Genomic DNA, 19,220 nt, shown 5'->3' on the forward strand with positions numbered 1-19,220 from the left:
GTTTTTGGCTGGGGGGGGACTTAGGAAGGTCCTACTTCTCCCCCCCCCAGCCAAAAACTCAAAGCCTATCTGCTGGATACGGGCGATGAGTGGGACAGAGCGGTGCGGAAGCCTCTTGCAGCAGCTGCCACAGCCACCGGCTTCCGCGCCGCTCGTCCCGCTCATCGCCCGTATCCAGCAGATAGGCTTTGAGTTTTTGGCTGGGGGGGGGAGAAGTAGGACCTTCCTAACTCCCCCCCCCCAGCCAAAATCACAAAGCCAGGCAGTCCCCAGCCGCCAAAGGAGCCTCCTGATTCTCCCCGCCCTGCCCGACGCCCCACCCTGTCCTGTATAATGTCCTCTGCCGGGAGGGCAGCGGCGCCGCGGACCGGCTGGAAAACCCCAACGGCCCGGTCCCGGTCCGCGGACCGGCGGTTGGGGACCTCTGCGTTAAAGGGTTAAATAAGGTTCAGGAGGGAAGTGTTTTTTTAATAGAAAAGTGAACACAAGAACAAGGGGGCACAATCTGAGGGTAGTTGGGGGAAAGATCAGAAGCAAGGTGAGAAAATATTTTTTTACTGAAAGAGTAGTAGATGCTTGGAACAAACTTCCAGCAGATGTGGTTGGTAAATCCACAGTAACTGAACTTAAACATGCCTAGGATAAACATATATCCATCCTAAGATAAAATACAGGAAATAGTATAAGGGCAGACTAGATGAACCAGGAGGTCTTTTTCTGCAGTCAATCTTCTATGTTTCTATGTATGTTTTTGATGTGGAGAAAGATTTAAAAAAACATTTTTTTAAAAAAAAAGCCGGTGGGGGAGGAGAGGAGGGGAGGCGGGAGGGGCAGACTTGGGGAGGGGCTTCAGCACCCCACCACCACCAAGAGCCCCTCCCTCCTAGGCAAAGATGCAAAGGGTTGCAAAAGCCTCTCCAGCCGGCATGGGTCCTCAAACTTGGCGACTGGTGGACTTCAACTCCCAGAATTCTCCAGCCAGCTTAGCTGGCTAGAGAATTCTGGGAGTTGAAGTCCACTAGTCTTAAAGTTGCCAAGTTTGAAGACCTCTGCTCCACAGACAACGAGGTGGAACTCCCATCGCGCTGGAGCATGGGTGGGGAGCGCAATTGGCTAGGGAGGATGGGTTGCATTCCCCTCCTGCCTCCCCGGGCCAAGGAAGGCGACTCACAGCCTCAGGGAGTCCATCAACCACGCTTCCTCCTCCTCCTCCTCTTTCTCCATCACAGCTGCGGCCATGTGAGCCTTCGGGTAAACGAGTAACGTCATCTCTTCCGGGGGCAGGAATACAAGCTCCGCCCCTTCTCAGTCTCTTCCTCTCCCCCCCCCCAAGACGCCCCTCCTGTCTTTCCCAGATCAGGCCAGGAGGTGGCAGCAGAGAGCGTGTGAGAGAGCTCGTCCGGCGGTGTAGAATAGATAGAATAGAATTCTTTATTGGCCAAGTGTGATTGGACAAACAAGGAATTTGTCTTTGGTGCAGATGCTCTTAGTGTACATAAAAGAAAATATAGATTTGTCAAGAATCCTAAGATACAACACAATGATTGTCATAGGGGTCAAATAAGCAATAAAGAAACAATATTAATAAAAATCTTAGGATACAAGCAGCAAGTTACAGTCATAGGGTCCTAAGTGGGAGGAAAAGGATGATAGGAATGAGAAAAAACTAGTAGAAATAGAAGTGCAGACATAATAAAAAGGTTGACAGAGTTGAGGGAATTAGTAGGTTGTCGCTTTGTGCATTGGCTGTGGACAATGGGGTTTGTGATCTGGTCCGGGCCAGCGTTAGCCAAGATTCTGTACGCCTGCGGGCAGAAGGGACTGACTCATTGGGTTTGGCACAATACACGCAGGAACACTCACCTAAAGTTAACTCTATCTTAAGTATTCCTGGAATAAAATGTACAGTTTGTCTCTCCTTGCAGGAAAGACTGGACTTCTTCCCTCCTGTCTTGTGAATGAATGCAGTGGATCAACCTTTCATTCGATTCAATTAATTCAATTCAATTAATTTAATTCATTCAATTCAATTTAATTTAATTTAATTAGGAATAGAGCTGGAAAGGGACCTAAGATGTCTTCTAGTCCAACCCCCTAATATACATAACACTGCTCAAAAAAACAAAGGGAACACTTAAACAACACAATATAACTCCAAGTAAATCCAACGTCTGTGAAATCAAACTTTCTACTTAGGAAGCAACACTGATTGACAATCAATTTCACCAGTGAAGGGCTACCAAAATTTTTACTACCATACTGTGGGCGTGGGTTATGCAGGACGCCCTACATTTTCTTTCAACATCTTTCTGTGCAAATTGAGTGCTCTGGGCTGGAGCTTTATTTTCGCTACCTCACTGCGTTTCCCAGCTCCAACCGGGCAGCAGCCTACCCCTGAATTTCACATGCTGTTGTGCAAATGGAATGATTGTGCAAATGAAATATTCAATGAGAATATTCATTCAGATCTAGGATGTGTTATTTGAGTGTTCCCTTTATTTTTTGGAGCAGTATATTTCCTACAGTCGAGTTCGGAGCAGTTTACTTTAAGTATCTGTTGTGTGCTCGTGTGTTGTTGTGGTTGAAACTGAAGTAGTCGTTGACAGGAAGGACGTTGTAGCAGATGATTTTATAGGCTATGCTTAGATCGTGTTTGAGGTGACATAGTTCTTAGCTTTCTAAGCCTAGGATTTCAAGTCTGGTTGCGATATACTGTTGCAAGTAGAGGAGTGGAGGACTCTTCTTGTAAAATATCTCTGGATGCTTTCTAATGTATTTATGTCCCAAATACAGTGTGGGTTCCAGACAGATGAGCTTGTATTCAAGGATTGGTCTGGTGAAAGTTTTGTATGCTTTGGTTAGTAGAGTGATATTATTTATTATTATTATTATTATTATTATTATTATTATTATTATTATTATTATTATTATTATTTATTAGATTTGTATGCCGCCCCTCTCCATAGACTCGGGGCGGCTTACAGCAATAATAAAAACAATATATAATGACAAATCTAATAGTTAGAATCTAAAATAACAATACATTTAAAAAGTCTAAAAAAAAAAAAGCAAGAAACCCCAATATATGAAAACATACATACACAAAGAACTACATAGGCAGGGGGAGATGTTTCAGTTCCCCCACGCTTGACGACAGAGGTGGGTTTTAAGGAGTTTACGAAAGGCAAGGAGGGTGGGGGCAGTTCTAATCTCTGGAGGGAGCTGATTCCAGAGGGTCGGAGCCGCCACAGAGAAGGCTCTTCCCCTGGGTCCCACCAAATGACATTGTTTAGTTGATGGGACCCGGAGGAGACCAACTCTGTGGGACCTAACCAGTCGCTGGAATTCGTGCGGCAGAAGGCGGTCTCGTAGATACCCTGGTCCGGTGCCATGAAGGGATATTACCGGGGAAGAAGCTACGTAGGGTATACGTAGGGTATAGGAAGCATCTTTGGGTATCTATGAAAGTAGCTGCTTGCTGATTTTAAGAATGGCTCTATTAAGCCAACATTTATATAAAATGATTTAGATGGACTAACTCTGGTTGAAGCTAATTCATGGCTTGCTTGCCAAAATGTCTTACTAGTTTGCTACTAAAATTAAATGGGCCAGGCCCTCTCATGTAAAGGCAACCAGAGGATTGGTTTTTCCCCAAAATTTCAGGTTCAAGCTAAATCCAATCCATTTTTTGTGACATCACTTGCTCCTCTGAATCTCATTGGCTGGAGGACCATGGCAAGTGTCAACATTTCCAGCATTGTTGACTATTCTGGATGGCAGCACTTGCAAGATCAGGTTCAAAATATCCAGATAAGAAAGAAAAAGCGACTGTAAAATTGTTTTATTTAGTATTTGTTGTGGTTCAGTCTGGGACCCCTCCGGGAATGGCTGACCTTCTGTCGGTTTCCAGCTCAGAGGGAGAGGCTGAGGAACAGGAGGTGCAGACTGACGAGGAAGAGGAATCCCAGGCTGGAGAAGAAGGACAGCCAGAGTCCCACCAGGGGGAGCTCTCCCCAGCAAGCAGCCTGGATTCCTTAGGGGAAAATGCTCAAGACATCATAGATATGCGACAAAGGAGAGCTAATCAGAGACGGACTCAATTGGCTAAGTATTTCCAGCATTAGAGGTCACAGCTGGGTTTGGGTGTGGTGCTTTTGGGAATGGTTAAAAGGCGGACCCACCCTTCCTGGCTTGTGGAGTTTTATCTTGGAGATTCGTGAGACCTGTCTGTGAACTTTGGTGGCTTACAATCCTGGTTTGTGCCTTGGACTATTGAAACCTTGGGGGGGGGGGGTGCCAGCAAGAAGCTTGTGGTATTGACTGGACATCAGGACCCTGCTGTAACGTATTCTAGCCTGTCTGTTGTGAAGACAGGTTTTCCTTTGTGCTTATTTTTTCCAGCTATAAAATACTTTTGGCTTTTACCAGAGTGTCTGGCTGTTTTTTCAGTTGGTGTTGAGGTCTGGGAAAACCCAGACAGAACAGTATTTACTTGTATAGGGGGCGAGGTTAGAAAAGTGGGGTTCAACACTACAGTAAAGAAGTGGTCATACCTGCTTCAGTAGAAACCTCCACACCCTGGACTTAATCGCACCATCTACCATGGAAAAGGTACACAGAGTGAAGGGCTACCAAAATTATTACTATCACATTGTGGCCGTGGCTTATTTTGTGGGTGTGGCTTGCCAGCCATGTGACCAGGTGGGATTGGCTTGACAATCATGTGACCGGGAGGTGGCTTAAAGATCATGTGACTGGCTTAAAGGTGGCCAACTTGATGTCACTCAATTCAAGGGTTTGGGTTAGAGTGCCTGGTCTCTCCTTCCCTCAAAGAGATACAATTTCCCTATATATTTACTATTACTAAACTTCCAAACTATACTATTTAATTCTGTTTATATATGCCAAATGTGCGCATACTTATTACACACAGGCACACAAAAATATACATTATCTACTATATCAATTGTATGTGTATGTACATACCAGGAGTGGGCTACCATTCCCATCCCTACTTGAACGGGCTGGGAGCATGTCCCTGCTTCCGCCCTTGTGTGTGCATGCATGCGCGCAAGTGCGATTTCTGGTTTTTTTCATTTCTGTGCATGCGCAGAAGCCAAAAAACCTCTGAAAATTGTGCTCGCGCGCACTCCTGGCCCGTTCCAGTAACCCAGAGGGAAGCAGGGGGCATGCTTCTGGGCCGTTCCAGTAACCTAGCTCCGGTGGCGATGCCGGGCGTACACATGCCACTGGCGCTTCCCCGGACCTACGCCTGCCCTGCCGTAAGCACTGCCTTCCCCGCCACTCGCCACTCGCTTGCCTCCCACACCGGCTCCCCCCACTTCCAGCACTGCCACCATTCACTCCAAGAGCGAGAGGCGAGTGAGTGAATGGCAGCAAGCAGGCGGTTACCGGTGGACAAACGGTGGCGGGCAGTGCCGAGCGGGCACTTACTTGTTTGCCCATTTCCACGCGGATGGTGAGCCGGCGTGAGAGGCAAGCAAGGGACAAACGGCAGGGGAAGGCAGTGCTCATGGTGGGGCAGGGCAGGCGTAGGTCCGGGGAAATGCCGGTGGCGCATGCACATATATGCATGCCCAGCATCACCACTGGAGCTACACTATGCGCTACATGGCCGCCACCGGAACAGCGTTCCCTACTGTTTAGGCTGGGGCCCATCACTGGTAGACACACACATCTCTTCTAAAATTATACACATTCAACCTCATTTAGTGCAATAGGAAAAACATACCCGGAGCCCAGAAGGGAAAAAAAGAAAAAAATTCAAAATTTTTCTACTAGTTCTGCCTACCTGACTAAAAATTTTCTACTTGTTCTGCATAACTGACCATACCCGCAGGAGTCCATCACTGGATACACACCTCCATAAGGGGTCGGGAGTCAGCCAGCTAACAATAATGTGCACTAAAAAACATCTGTAAATTAGGAGCCCAAACACTGACCTCAAAATATCCCAGTTTGATTGCCGTGGTGACCCCAAAGGTAGAAATTACTAGTTACAAATACTTAATATTAGGTCACTTGATAGTCATAGTCAATAGTATGGTTGACAAATTATGTCTTCAACATAACAAATAAATATATGTACGTAGTGAGAGAAAATATTAATTGATGATAAGCAAATAACTATATCTATGTGCATATAAAGAACACTACTGAAACTGAATATGTTTTATATGTTGTTTGACTTTCAGATCACAGAGAGAGAACATAAAGGTAGTACTCCTTACATTTTGTATTTTTTTGAATTTTATTGAATTTACTGACGGCGCGCGACTCATATACTGTAAACCAAAATCAGCAAAGTTTGGTAGCAATAGGGGTTGCTGATTTTCTTGCTAAGTACTTGTATTTCAATTCAGTGTTAAGATGACTGGCTTGGTGCAGTGTAACACTTGTTTGGCTGTTGTGTTCCGTAGTACCTTGTGGAACTTGGGGTGCTGCCCTCTTTGCATAAGGACATCTAGTTTCTATGGCGAGATCTCTAGATTGCAGTCCTTAGTTTGTAGCTTGCAGGCAGAAGTGGAAATTTTGTCCCAGCCACGTGCTGTAATGCAGCCATGTGTGCAGCCTCCACTTCCACAGCACCCCCCCCCCCCCCCCCGAGGAGGAGGGCTGTGTGGACAACTGTCTGTAACGGAAGATTACGTGCAGTCGAGCAAAAACATAGCAATTTCCGTCTCTCTGTATCAAATTCCTATAATGTTCTTGCAGATTTAAATAGTAAGGCTGTTGTAGGTATTAGCAAGGCCCCTCAGGCGGAGAATGAGGGGATATTCAAAGGAGAAGTTGTTGTAAATGAGGTGCATAGTGTCACCAATCCATCAAGTGCAGTTAGTAGAAATAAAAAGAGGACACATTTTCTTGTGGGTGACTCGACTGTTAGAGGTGTTGATTTGGGACTGAGTAAGGATGTGGTGAAGGTGATGAGGTGTCTCCCAGGGGCCACTGCCAGCAGGGAGAGGAGGCGGATTACAAACATTGTCAAGGCTGTGAGTAAAGGTAATAATGTGGATGTGGTGGTGCATCTTGGCACAAATGATTTGTGCCAGAGAAATGTTAATGTAGTAAAAAGAGATTTTCAATGTCTAAGTGTGGAGCTGGGTAAAATAACTGATTCAGTGACTTTCTCAGAGGTATTACCAGTTTGTGGCCAGGAGGATAAAACAACTTGTATCAGAGTTTAATGTGTGGTTAAGGCAGTGGTGTAAAGCTGAAGGTTTTGGCTATGTAAGTCATGATGTCAGTAGGTGGTCTAATAGGGAATTGTTTAAGAGGGATGGTTTGCATCCATCATACAGAGGTACCCAGGTGCTCGGTGAGGAATTCAGAACTTTTTTGGACAGGCATTTAAACTAGGTAAAGGGGACAGAGATGTAACTGATGTGGATGATTTCTGTCCCCAACCAATGAGGATAAATCAGTTTCTGGAAGCTTATGAAAAGGGAGCTGTAAATAGAAAAGATGTAGTTGTTGATGATAAGGGGCAAACTAATAATGAAAATAATGTTCTTCGGGTAATGTGCACGAATGCTCGAAGCTTGAGTAACAAGCTCTGTGAGTTAATGGCCATAATATCTAGAGATAATTTGGATCTGGTTGCCATAACTGAGACATGGTTTAAGGATTCTAATGAATGGGAAATATCCATACCAGGATATATACTGTATAGAAAGGATAGAATAGAGAGAAAGGGAGGTGGAGCAGCCATTTATGTTAAAGAAAGTCTAAAAACAACACTAATTCACAATACGTGTAAAGATCTGGAGACTCTCTGGATTTGCATGCAAAATTAAGACAGTTCTGTCATTAGAATTGGGGTGATCTATAGGCCTCCAGGGCAATCTGAGGAATATGACAACAAGATGGTGGATGAAATTACCCAAATGGCAGTAAAGGGAAATATTGTGGTTATGGGTGATTTCAACATGCCTGATGTTGACTGGAATATCCCCAGCGCCCTTACATGCAAAAGTAAGAATATAGTAGAGGCCTTTACAGGAGCAGCTCTGGCACAGTTGGTTAAGACACCAACTAGAGGGGAGAATATTCTAGATTTAGTTTTTACGAATGGGAATTGGGTTTCAGAGGTCAAGGTGGGAGAAAATTTAGGTTGCAGTGACCATCTATGTTTGTGGTTTGATGTAAAAACTGACTGTGAGCAATCCTATACTGCAACCAAAGTATTGGATTTCAGAAAAACAAATTTTAATGCAATGGGGGAATATTTAAATAATGAATTAAAGGGGAGGGATAAAATGGCAGGAGCGAGCACCCAGTGGACTGTATTAAAAAAGGCCATCTTAAAAACCACAGGACTGTATGTAAGGCAAATAACTAAAGGTAAAAGGAAGAAGAAACCGCTATGGTTTAGCAATGATGTAAGAAGCTATAGTCAATGAAAAAAAGGCTGCCTATAGGAGGTATAAAGAGTCTGGAAGTATAGCTGATAGAGAGGTGTATAAAATGAGACAGAAGGAGGCGAAACAGATAATACATACTGCTAAAGCCTCAAAAGAGGAAGAAATTGCCAAATCTGTAAAGAAGGGGGATAAAACCTTCTTCAGATATATTAGTGATAGGAAGAAGAAAAACTGCAGCATCACGAAGCTTAGTACCGGGAATAATACATGCATTGATGGGAATAAGGAGATTGCTGACCATTTCAATAGCTACTTCTGTTCAGTTTTCTCAAAAGACACCTTACAAAATAATACTATAGAGGGATATAGCATTGCTTCCAACTGTACGGATTCAGCTCCAGTGATCTTAGAAGCCGATGTCTTAGAAGAACTTGAACGATTAAAGATAAATAAGGCAATGGGTCCAGATGGCATCCACCCCAGAGTTCTTAAAGAACTCAGATCTGTCATTGCTACCCCCCTGACTGATTTGTTTAACCAATCCCTGTTAACAGGAGATGTTCCTGAGGATTGGAGAATGGCCAGTGTTGTGCCTATCCACAAGAAGGGCAGTAGAGAAGAAGCTGGTAACTACAGGCCAGTTAGCTTGACCTCAGTTATAGTTAAAATGATGGAGACTCTACTCAAAAAGAGGATAAATCAGTACCTAAAAAACAATAACTTATTGGACCCAAATCAGTATGGCTTTACTGAAGGCAATTCATGTCAGACTAATCTCATTGATTTCTTTGACTATGTCACAAAGGTGTTGGATCAAGGTGGTGCCGTGGATATTGCCTTTCTGGACTTCAGCAAAGCCTTTGATACGGTTCCACATAAAAAGCTGATAGATAAATTAGTGAAGATTGGACTTAATCCCTGGATAGTTCAGTGGATTTCAAGCTGGCTGAAGCATAGACATCAGAGAGTCATTGTTAATGGCGAGTATTCTGAGCAGAGACAGGTTACAAGCGGTGTGCCACAAGGGTCTGTTCTGGGTCCTATTCTTTTTAATATGTTTGTGAGTGACATAGGGGAAGGTTTGGTAGGGAAGGTTTGCCTATTTGCCGATGACTCTAAAGTGTGCAATAGGGTTGATATTCCTGGAGGCGTCTGTAATATGGTAAATGATTTAGCTTTACTAGATAAATGGTCAAAGCAATGGAAACTGCAGTTTAATGTTTATTTATTATTTGGATTTGTATGCCGCCCCTCTCCGAAGACTCGGAAACTCCGAAGTTTCCAAATGTAAAATAATGCACTTGGGGAAAAGGAATCCTCAATCTGAGTATTGCATTGGCAGTTCTGTGTTAGCAAAAACTGAAAGGGACTTTAGCCTACCTGGACTCCGAGAACAAGATGTTCCTCAAAGACAAGGAATGCATCAAAGAGCAGCAGAGGTCTCTCAGGGAGACAATGGGTTACCTGAAGTCCGCCATAGAACACTTGCAGATAACTGTGGAGGACATCCGAGAAAGGTTGGACCAGGCCAACACGGTGATCCAGGAATTAGTGCTGCAGAACAAGTCTTTGGTGAAAGCCAACGAAGAACTCCACCAGGAAATGCAGGAGGTCACCAGCCAGGTGGCCGTCTTCAAAGAGAACCAGCCCGCCCAAGAGAATGAACTCAAACAGATGCGGAACCTTCCTTCGGAGGTTCAAAACTACCTGCATAACCTGAAGGACAAACTGGCGAGGATGGAGCACAACTACCACGTGGAGAGAATCCATTCCGGCCAACTGAAGGACAAAGCCACAAATCTTCAGACAGTCCAAGACGACCGGAAGAAGTGCATCAAAGACCTGCAGAAGCAACAGGACCTCTGTGTCCAACAGGCCTCCTCTGGACAGCTGGACCAGACGCCAATAGGCATCTCGACGCATGAACAACTGGAGCTCAGGCTGGTGGGAGATGAGTCAAAGGGGAAAAAAGGTTCGGGATTGGTTGTGGACAGCAGCCAAAATCCTGATGATGTTCCTGCTTGGCTGTGCTCTATTCCTTGGCCTTGTCTTTGCATACACACATTTTGTTAATCCATTTTTCATCTCAGAGACAATTCTGGTGCTGCTCAGTGACCAGAGCATTGACCGACTTGTGCATTGTTTCTCCCCTTATCTCGAGAGCAGAAATGAGGTCCTTTTACCATTTTGATAAGCAAAAGGAATCCTGGGTTGTATATTTGAAGAACCCTCGTATATGTATACCTACGTATAACTGTTAATTAATTTTTCATCTCAGAGACAATTCTGGTGCTGCTCAGTGACCAGAGCATTGACCGACTTGTGCATCGTTTCTCCCCTTATCTCGAGAGCAGAAATGAGGGCCTTTTACCATTTGGATAAGCAAAAGGAATCCTGCGTTGTATATTTGAAGAACCCTCGTATATGTATACCTACATATGTTAATCCATTTTTCATCTCAGAGACAATTCTGGTGCTACTCAGTGACCAGAGCATTGACCGACTTGTGCATCGTTTCTCCTCTTATCTCGAGAGCAGAAATTAGGGTTAGGGTTGGGGTTAGGGATGGACAGGAACTCTGCCCCATGAAGATTAGAGGTGGGTGCACAGCACTGGGCCATTTTTAAGGGGCTGGAAGGGTGTCTGATATCCATCAACACAACGAAGCCGCCCGAGGAGAGACGGGCAATCAGTGGGTCCCTCCAGAACCCACTCCTGAACACCAGTTCCGCCCCTCTGTCTGGGCCCAAGGAGTCCGAGCCTTCTCAAGCACTCCCAGAATCCCCTGCTGTTGCCGGAAGTCCACAAGGAACAGCTGCCCTTTGGCACTGCACACCACAGCGGTAGCTTCATCCAGGAAATCCAGACTGGCGATTTGGTCAGGGCTGGCAGAGGCTGCAAGAAGAAAAGAAGAATTGAGTTGGAACTCAGGGGTAGGCAAAGCTGGCTCTTCTATGACAGGTGGACTTCAACTCCCAGAATTCCTGAGCTAGCATGACTGTGCTCAGGAATTCTGGGAGTTGAAGTCCACGAGTCATAGAAGAGCCAACTTTGCCTACCCCTGAGTTGGGTAATGGGAGAGAATTCTGGCACCGAGAAACAAGTTTCTCCACCTCCTGCCGCATGAATCCCAATGACCAGTTAAGTCCCACAGAGTCAGCCTTCTCCAGGTCCTGTCAACTAGACAATGTTGCCTGGCGGTACCTAGGGGAAGAGCCTTCTCGGTGGGGGCCCCGACCTTCTGTAATCAGCTACCCCCGGAGATTTGTACTGCCCCCACCTTCCTCACCTTTCGTAAGAGTCTTAAGACTCATTTTCATGCCAGGCTTGGGCAGAATAGAATAGAATAGAATAGAATATTATTGGCCAAGTATGATTGGACACACAAGGAATTTGTCTTGGTGCATATGCTCTCAGCGTACATAAAAGAAAAAGATACATTTGTCAAGAATCATGTGGAACAACACTTAATGATTGTCATAGGGGTCAAATAAGCAACGAAGAAACAATATTAATAAAAATCTTGGGATACAAGTTACAGTCATACAGTCCTAAGTGGGAGGAAAAGGGTGATAGGAATGATGAGAAAAAACTAGTAGAAATAGAAGTGCAGATTTAGTAAAAAGCCTTAAAAAGGCCTTAGCCCCTGGCCAACAAATGTTTGTATGGTTGCTGTATGAATGGGTGTGATTGATTTTAATATAACCAGGGATTTTAGATAGTTATGTAATTTTAATTTAATTGGATTTAATCTTACTGTAACCTACTGTTTTTTATATGCTGTAAGCCGCCCGGAGTCTTCGGAGAGGGACGGCATAGAAATCAAATCAAATCAAATCAAATCAAATCAAATCAAATCAAAAAATAATGCCTCCTCCAAAAAAACTTAATGTTGAGCCAATTATGAGAAGACGACAGGTTCTAGCCTCTAAGCATGAAAGCCAGCTTGAGAAGAGGCAAAAAAATCTTGAACACCCTGCTCTTATCTAGAAAAGTTCATAAGTAGAAGCGTTCGTAGGCAGAGGTACCACTGTATTTTAGAGAGAGTTTTCAAGCAAACTGCCTACCAGCGACCCAAGGACTTTTCTCTGATTCAATTTCCGTCATTTGTAGATTGCATATTCTTTGCCCGTGGAGGACGCAGGACGGTTTGGCACAGCTGGTTGCAATTTTGGACCAGGAAGTATCTTCTATCTTTGTGGGGGAGATGACCCTCAGTAGCTTCATCATATCTAGGGTGGAGGACAGGAAGAAATAAAAATTTCCACAAGACCTCATTTTACATTATAAGTAGTTCTCGGTTTAGGAACAGATTTGGAAAAAAAATTATGGTGTGTGTGTTTTCCAAGGAGTAGACTGGCAAACATGTCAGAGATGTACAAACATCATCAAATGAGAAGGGGGGTTGGACTAGATGATCTACAAGATCCCTTCCAGCTCAATTAATCTGTAATCTAAAACTTCTTTGGGGAAAGTGGTTTTTTTTTAGTGGCTTTCATTCAATTTCATCAATAGCAATAGCATTTAGACTTGTATACTGCTTCATAGTGCTTTTAAAGCCCTCTCTAAGCGGTTTACAGAATCAACAAGTTGCCCCCAACAATCTGGGTCTTCATTTTACTCACCTCAGAAGGATAGGAGGCTGAATCAACCTTGAGCCGGTGGTGAGATTTGAACTGCAGAACTACAGCTAGAAGTTAGCTGAAGTAGCCTGCAGTGCTGCACTCTAACCACTGCACCACCCCGGTCCAGATATTCCTTCAAAATTTCAGATATCCCTTCAAAATTCATAGAATTACAGGGTGCATTCCAAAAGTAATGCACTTTTAAAAAAAGTAATTTATTAAACAGATTTGCGCAAACACTTAAAAATTTTCAAAGTCCTGTCCTTGGGTCTCTACACATTTTTTCTAGTGACTCTGCCATGACCGGTACGTGCCCTGGAAAGCATCTTCAGGGACCTCTCATAAGGTCTTCGTCACAGCTGATTGGATCTCTTCTATGGACAAAAAATGGGTTCCTTTCAGGGATGGGAACAGAAAGAAGTCTGCTGGGCTGACGTCAGAACTATGGGGGTGGGGGTAGCATTGGCACCTGGTGTTTTGCCAGGAACCCGTGGACTCGTAGCGCGTTGTGGCAAGGCACGTTTTTCGTCCATAGAAGAGATCCAATCAGCCGTGATGAAGACCTTGTGAGAGGTCCCCAAAGACGCCTTCCAGGGCGCATACCGGTCATGGCAGAGTCGCTGGCAAAAATGTGTAGAAGCCCAAGGACAGTACTTTGAAGAATTTTAAGTGTTTGTGCAAATCTGTTCAATAAATTACTTTTTAAAAAATTGCATTACTTTTGGGACGCACCCTGTAGCATTGTTTATGTCAGTGTGTCTCAGAGCTAGCTGGGGAATTCTGGGAATTGAAGTCCACTGCGTTTTTGAGTTTCAAACACTGGTTCGTGCAAACAGTTGTGAGGAATTTACATTATGGAAAAGGACACGGGTGTCTTCTTTAGAAGAGCAACTAATTAAATTGTGGGAACGAGAAAACTTTTCATCCTTGTCCCTGCAAACTCTTGAGTAGGGTCTGGCCTTCCCAAAGTTGAAACCCAGTTAAGAAGTGTTGTTGTTTCTTAGAGGCTCACCTGTTTCATCTGGTTCAGTTCGCCAAACTTGTAGTACACTGTCCGGTGGCCCACTGGTTACCAACAAGCTGAAAGCACAAATCAATTAGAAACAGAGCAGTGAAGATACCGTATTTTTCGGTATAAGATGCACTTTTTTCCCTACTAAAAGAGAGTGATAATTTGGGTGCTTTTTAAACACTGAATGTAACCCTGCCCAGCCTCTCAAACTGAGCTTTCAGAGGCTGAAATAGCCTCTCAGAGGGAGCTTTGCAAAGCTGAAAAGAACCTCTCAAATGGAGCCTTGCAAAGCTGAAAAAGCAGCATCTGAAATGGAGCTTTGCAAAGCTGAAAAAACAGCCTCTAAAATGGAGTTTCGCAGAGCTGAAAACAACCTTTGAAACGGAGCTCTACAAAGCTGAAAAAGCAGTATCTCAAATGGAGCTTTGCAAAGCTGAAAAAACAGCCTCTAAAACGGAGCTTTGCAGGGTAAAACAACCTCTGAATCGGAGCTTTGCAAAGCTGAAAAAGCAGCAAATGAAAGGAGCTTTGCAAAGCTGAAAAACAGCCTCTAAAATGGAGCTTTGTAGGGCTGAAAACAACCTCTGAAACGGAGCTTTGCACAGCTGAAAAAGCAGCCTCTGAAATGGAGCTTTGCAGAGCTGAAAAAGCAGCCTCTAAAATGGAGCTTTGCAAGGCTGAAAACAATCTCTGAAACGGAGCCTTGCAGAGCTGAAAAAGCAGCTTCTGAAATGGAGCTTTGCAAGGCTGAAAAAACAGCCTCTAAAACGGAGGTTTGCAAGGCTCAAAATAAGCTCTGAAACAGAGCTTTGCAGAGCTGAAAAAAAAGCCTCTAAAACGGAGCTTTGCAAAGCTGAAAAAACAACCTCTCAAATGGAGCCTTGCAAAGCTGAAAAACCAGCTTTGCAAGGTTAATATACCTGTTCCAAACTGTTTGCTAAAGATGCTATCCAGATGGATGCTGGGAGGCATAATTTTTTCTTCTTCTTCCTCCCCAAAAACTAAGGTGCCTCTTACATTACACTCTGGTGTGTCTTACAGTCTGAAAAATACGGTAATTCCTTCTCTATCACACAAAAGGTCCACTTTAAGATGGATGTACTACAACTCCCAGAATTCTGGAAGCTGATGTCCATCTATCTTAAAGCTTGTGAGGTTGAGAAAAGCCGCTATAAACGAGGCTAAACTGAATTGGTGGGTCAGGATGTTGGTGGGCACAATTCTAGCCTGAATGCAAAAGGTGTCCCATCATCCCACTAAGATGCAGCATAGATTTTCCTTGGTTGCATATCTCTCAAAGCCATCCAAGCCAGAACTATCCTCAGATCTTGTCACAATGAGTTCCACAGGCAATGATGTGGTAGAGCAGTGGTTCTCAACCTGGGGATTTGGGGGTCGAAACATCATTTCACAGAGGTCATCTAAGACCAAATGAAAAGACAAATTTCCCATGGTGTTAGGAACTAAAGCTTCTATTCTGGCACCTTGGAACATATTTTTACAATCTGACCAATTAGGCGCTTGACAATGGAGGTGTCCCTCTGACTTTCCTGCCAATCAGCTTAAAGCTCTGTTGGGAGAACTGGCGCTAGACTTATGGTTGGGGGTCACCACGAGGAACTGTATTAAGGGGTCTTGGCATTAGAAAGGTTGAGAAAACCACTGCGGTAGAAAGTCACTATTAATCAAAAACATGGCAACAATTTCAGGTTAATCCAGATCTTTATGTTCAGAAAATGACAGGAAAGCCAAATACACTGCTCAAAAAAATAAAGGGAACACTTAAACAATACAATATAACTCCAAGTAAATCAAACTTATGTGAAATCAATCTGTCCATTTGGGAAGCAACATTGATTCACAATCAATTTCACATGTTTTCATCACACTCAACTTTGTACAGAACGAAGTATTCAATGAGAATATTTCATTCATTCAGATCTAGGATGAGTTCTTTGAGTGTTCCCTTTATTTTTTTGAGCAGTATATTTTGTTTTATAATTCTGTCCCATGAAATATGAGAATTTGGTGACCTTCTGAAAAGGCTCCAGAAAGACTTGACGTGGAGTCTGTTGAATTCACTGAGGGCTCCTGAGATTCATGTTCAGTATCCTTGAACCAGGATGAGTATGAGAAAAACAGATAAGACACATAGAAGGAATGTGCGGTTAATGAGGCAACCTTGAAGTCCTTCGTTCTCTGTATGCTTTATCCTAACTTCCAGGGCAATGTAACCTTTGCAACTCTCTTGCTTGAGATTAATAACAGCCGAGGACTTGATCAGCACATATAGTCCTCAACTTACAGTTTAATGTTTCCAAATGTAAAATAATGCACTTGGGGAAAAGGAATCCTCAATCTGAGTATTATATTGGCAGTTCTGTGTTAGCAAAAACTCCAGAAGAGAAGGATTTAGGGGTAGTGAATTCTGACAGTCTCAAAATGGGTGAGCAGTGTGGTCGGGCAGTAGGAAAAGCAAGTAGGATGCTTGGCTGCATAGCTAGAGGTATAACAAGCAGGAAGAGGGAGATTGTGATCCCCTTATATAGAGCGCTGGTGAGACCACATTTGGAATACTGTGTTCAGTTCTGGAGACCTCACCTACAAAAAGATATTGACAAAATTGAACGGGTCCAAAGACGGGCTACAAAAATGGTGGAAGGTCTTAAGCATAAAACCTATCAGGAAAGACTTAATGAACTCAATCTGTATAGTCTGGAGGACAGAAGGAAAAGAGGGGACATGATCGAAACATTTAAATATGTTAAAGGGTTAAATAAGGTTCAGGAGGGAAGTGTTTTTAATAGGAAAGTGAACACAAGAACAAGGGGACATAATCTGAAGTTAGTTGGAGGAAAGATCAAAAGCAACGTGAGAAAATATTATTTCACTGAAATAGTAGTAGATGCTTGGAACAAACTTCCAGCAGACATGGTTGGTAAATCCACAGTAACTGAATTTAAACATGCCTGGGATAAACATATATCCACTGTAAGATAAAATACAGGAAATAGTATAAGGGCAGACTAGATGGACCATGAGGTCTTTCTCTGCCGTCAGTCTTCTATGTTTCTATGTTTCTTCAACTACAATTGAAACCAACATTTACATTAAAGTCACACAGATAGGATCCCAAACAAGGCTCTTAACCTCCTACCTGGTTCCTGGGACATGTTTGAGACTGTAGATGGGCCGATCACAGATTCTACCCATTTGAACCTTGAAATCTCTCTCTGGACATAAGCCCTACAAAAACCAAGAAAGGCGAAAGATTTATACGATCTGAAGAGAAACCAGAGTATAAAATTATCCCAGACAAACCTTATATCTAGTGACGCACATAATTACCACAAATAGAATAATTTATGCCCAGAACTGGAAAAATCAAAATATCTCTTCAGTAGGTCGAATTATCGAAAGATGTGCAGAAATGGACGAGATGACAAAGCATATTAAGGGAACAAAAGACAACGAAAATAATAAACTATGGGGAAAATGGCACAAATGGTTCCAAAAAAGAAATAAGATAGAATGATATCTAATACCAGATTACAGATGTATTGAAATTTATGATAAAGAGAATGCAATTAGAAAATATTAAAAATATTGTTACTTGTACTTATGAAAAACGTTTTTTAAATTGGTTCATTGCGAATATATGAATATATTTACAACTTTAGCTATTCTAATATCTCTTTTAGATTGACGTAAGTTTTCCTCTTTTTTTTATCACTGAAGTAAAGACTAATTACAAATGTATATAAAACAGGAAACAATCTTTAAATATATATCTTTTTAATGTATTAAAAACAATACCCAGTTATACATCTCCACCCCATGTCCAGTCAACGAAGCAGTGGAAGTGATGTGCCGGTGCCTGGAGGCTGTTGGGGCCTGGATGGGTGTCAACAAACTCAAACTCAACCCAGACAAGACAGAGTGGCTGTGGGTCTTGCCTCCCAAAGACAATTCCATCTGTCTGTCCATTACCCTGGGGGGGAACAACTGACCCCCTCAGAGAGGGTTCGCAACTTGGGCATCCTCCTCGATTCACAGCTGACATTGGAACATCCTCTTTCGGCTGTGGCGAAGAGAGCGTTTGCCCAGGTTCGCCTGGTGCACCAGTTGCAGCCCTATTTGGACAGGGAGTCATTGCTTACAGTCGCTCATGCCCTCATCACCTCGAGGTTCGATTATTGCAACCCTCTGTACATGGGGCTACCTTTGAAAAGTGTTCGGAAACTTCAGATCATGCAGAACGCAGCCGTGAGAGCCATTGTGGGGCTTCCAAGATTCGCCCACGTTTCTTCAACACTCCATGGCTTGCATTGGCTGCCGATCAGTTTCAGGTCACAATTCAAAGTGTTGGTCATGACCTTTAAAGCCCTACATGGCATTGGACCAGAGTACCTCCGGAACCGCCTTCTACCGCACGAATCCCAGCGACTGATAAGGTCCCACAGAGTTGGCCTTCTCCGAGTCTCGTCGACTAAACAATGTCGTTTGGTGGGCCCCGGGGGAAGAGCCTTCTTTGTGGCGGCCCCGGCCCTCTGGAACCAACTCCCCCCGGAGATTAGAACCACTCCCACCCTCCCTGTCTTTCATAAACTACTCAAGACTCACTTATACTGCCAGGCATGGGGGAGTTGCGACACCTTTCCCCCAGGCTTTTTTATACTTTGTTTTATGTTTGGTACGAATGTGCTGTTTGGTTTTTTTAATAATGATAGGGTTTTATATGTTTTTTAATATTAGATTTGTTCTACTACTACAGTGGTACCTCATGATACGAACCCCTCGTGATACGAACTTTTCGAGATACGAACCCAGGGTTCGGAAATTTTTGCCTCTTCTTACGAACGTTTTTCGCCTTACGAACCTGCCCCCATCGCAAAAAAGGCGCTCCGCTGGGCTGCAGCGCCACCTGGCTGTAACCTTCTGAAACAGCCGGGCGGCGGCACAGCCCGTTTTTGCGATCGGCGGCAGCGTTTTAGGCCGGTCTGGAGGCTCAAACAGAGGAGGGGAATCCCAATAGGGAATTCCATGGGCGGAGCTTTGACGTCATGAAGACGTCCTTCCTGGAGGCCAAAGCCTCAAAACTCCAGGAACGTCAAAACGTCAAAGCGTCAAAGCTCCGGGCACATTTGAATAAGGGTGGCTGAAAGAATAAAAGGCAAGGGATCCTGGAACGTTTTGAAT

The 19,220-nt window shown here is 43.8% G+C and overlaps 1 protein-coding gene across 1 annotated transcript in view; it reads right to left on the reverse strand.

Annotated features, from left to right (window-relative positions):
• Positions 1-19,220, reverse strand: part of LOC139156626 (WD repeat-containing protein 73-like) — a 54,501-nt gene that overhangs the window by 24,267 nt on the left and 11,014 nt on the right. Inside the window, exons 3-5 of the mRNA XM_070732481.1 lie at positions 17,179-17,267; positions 14,022-14,089; positions 12,452-12,616 (exon numbers count right to left, since the gene is read on the reverse strand). Coding sequence (XP_070588582.1) covers positions 12,452-12,616; positions 14,022-14,089; positions 17,179-17,267 — 322 coding nt within the window. The remainder of the gene's footprint in view (positions 1-12,451; positions 12,617-14,021; positions 14,090-17,178; positions 17,268-19,220) is intronic.

Source organism: Erythrolamprus reginae, chromosome 1 (genome assembly GCF_031021105.1).
Source record: "Erythrolamprus reginae isolate rEryReg1 chromosome 1, rEryReg1.hap1, whole genome shotgun sequence".
NCBI classification, from domain to species: domain Eukaryota; kingdom Metazoa; phylum Chordata; class Lepidosauria; order Squamata; family Dipsadidae; genus Erythrolamprus; species Erythrolamprus reginae.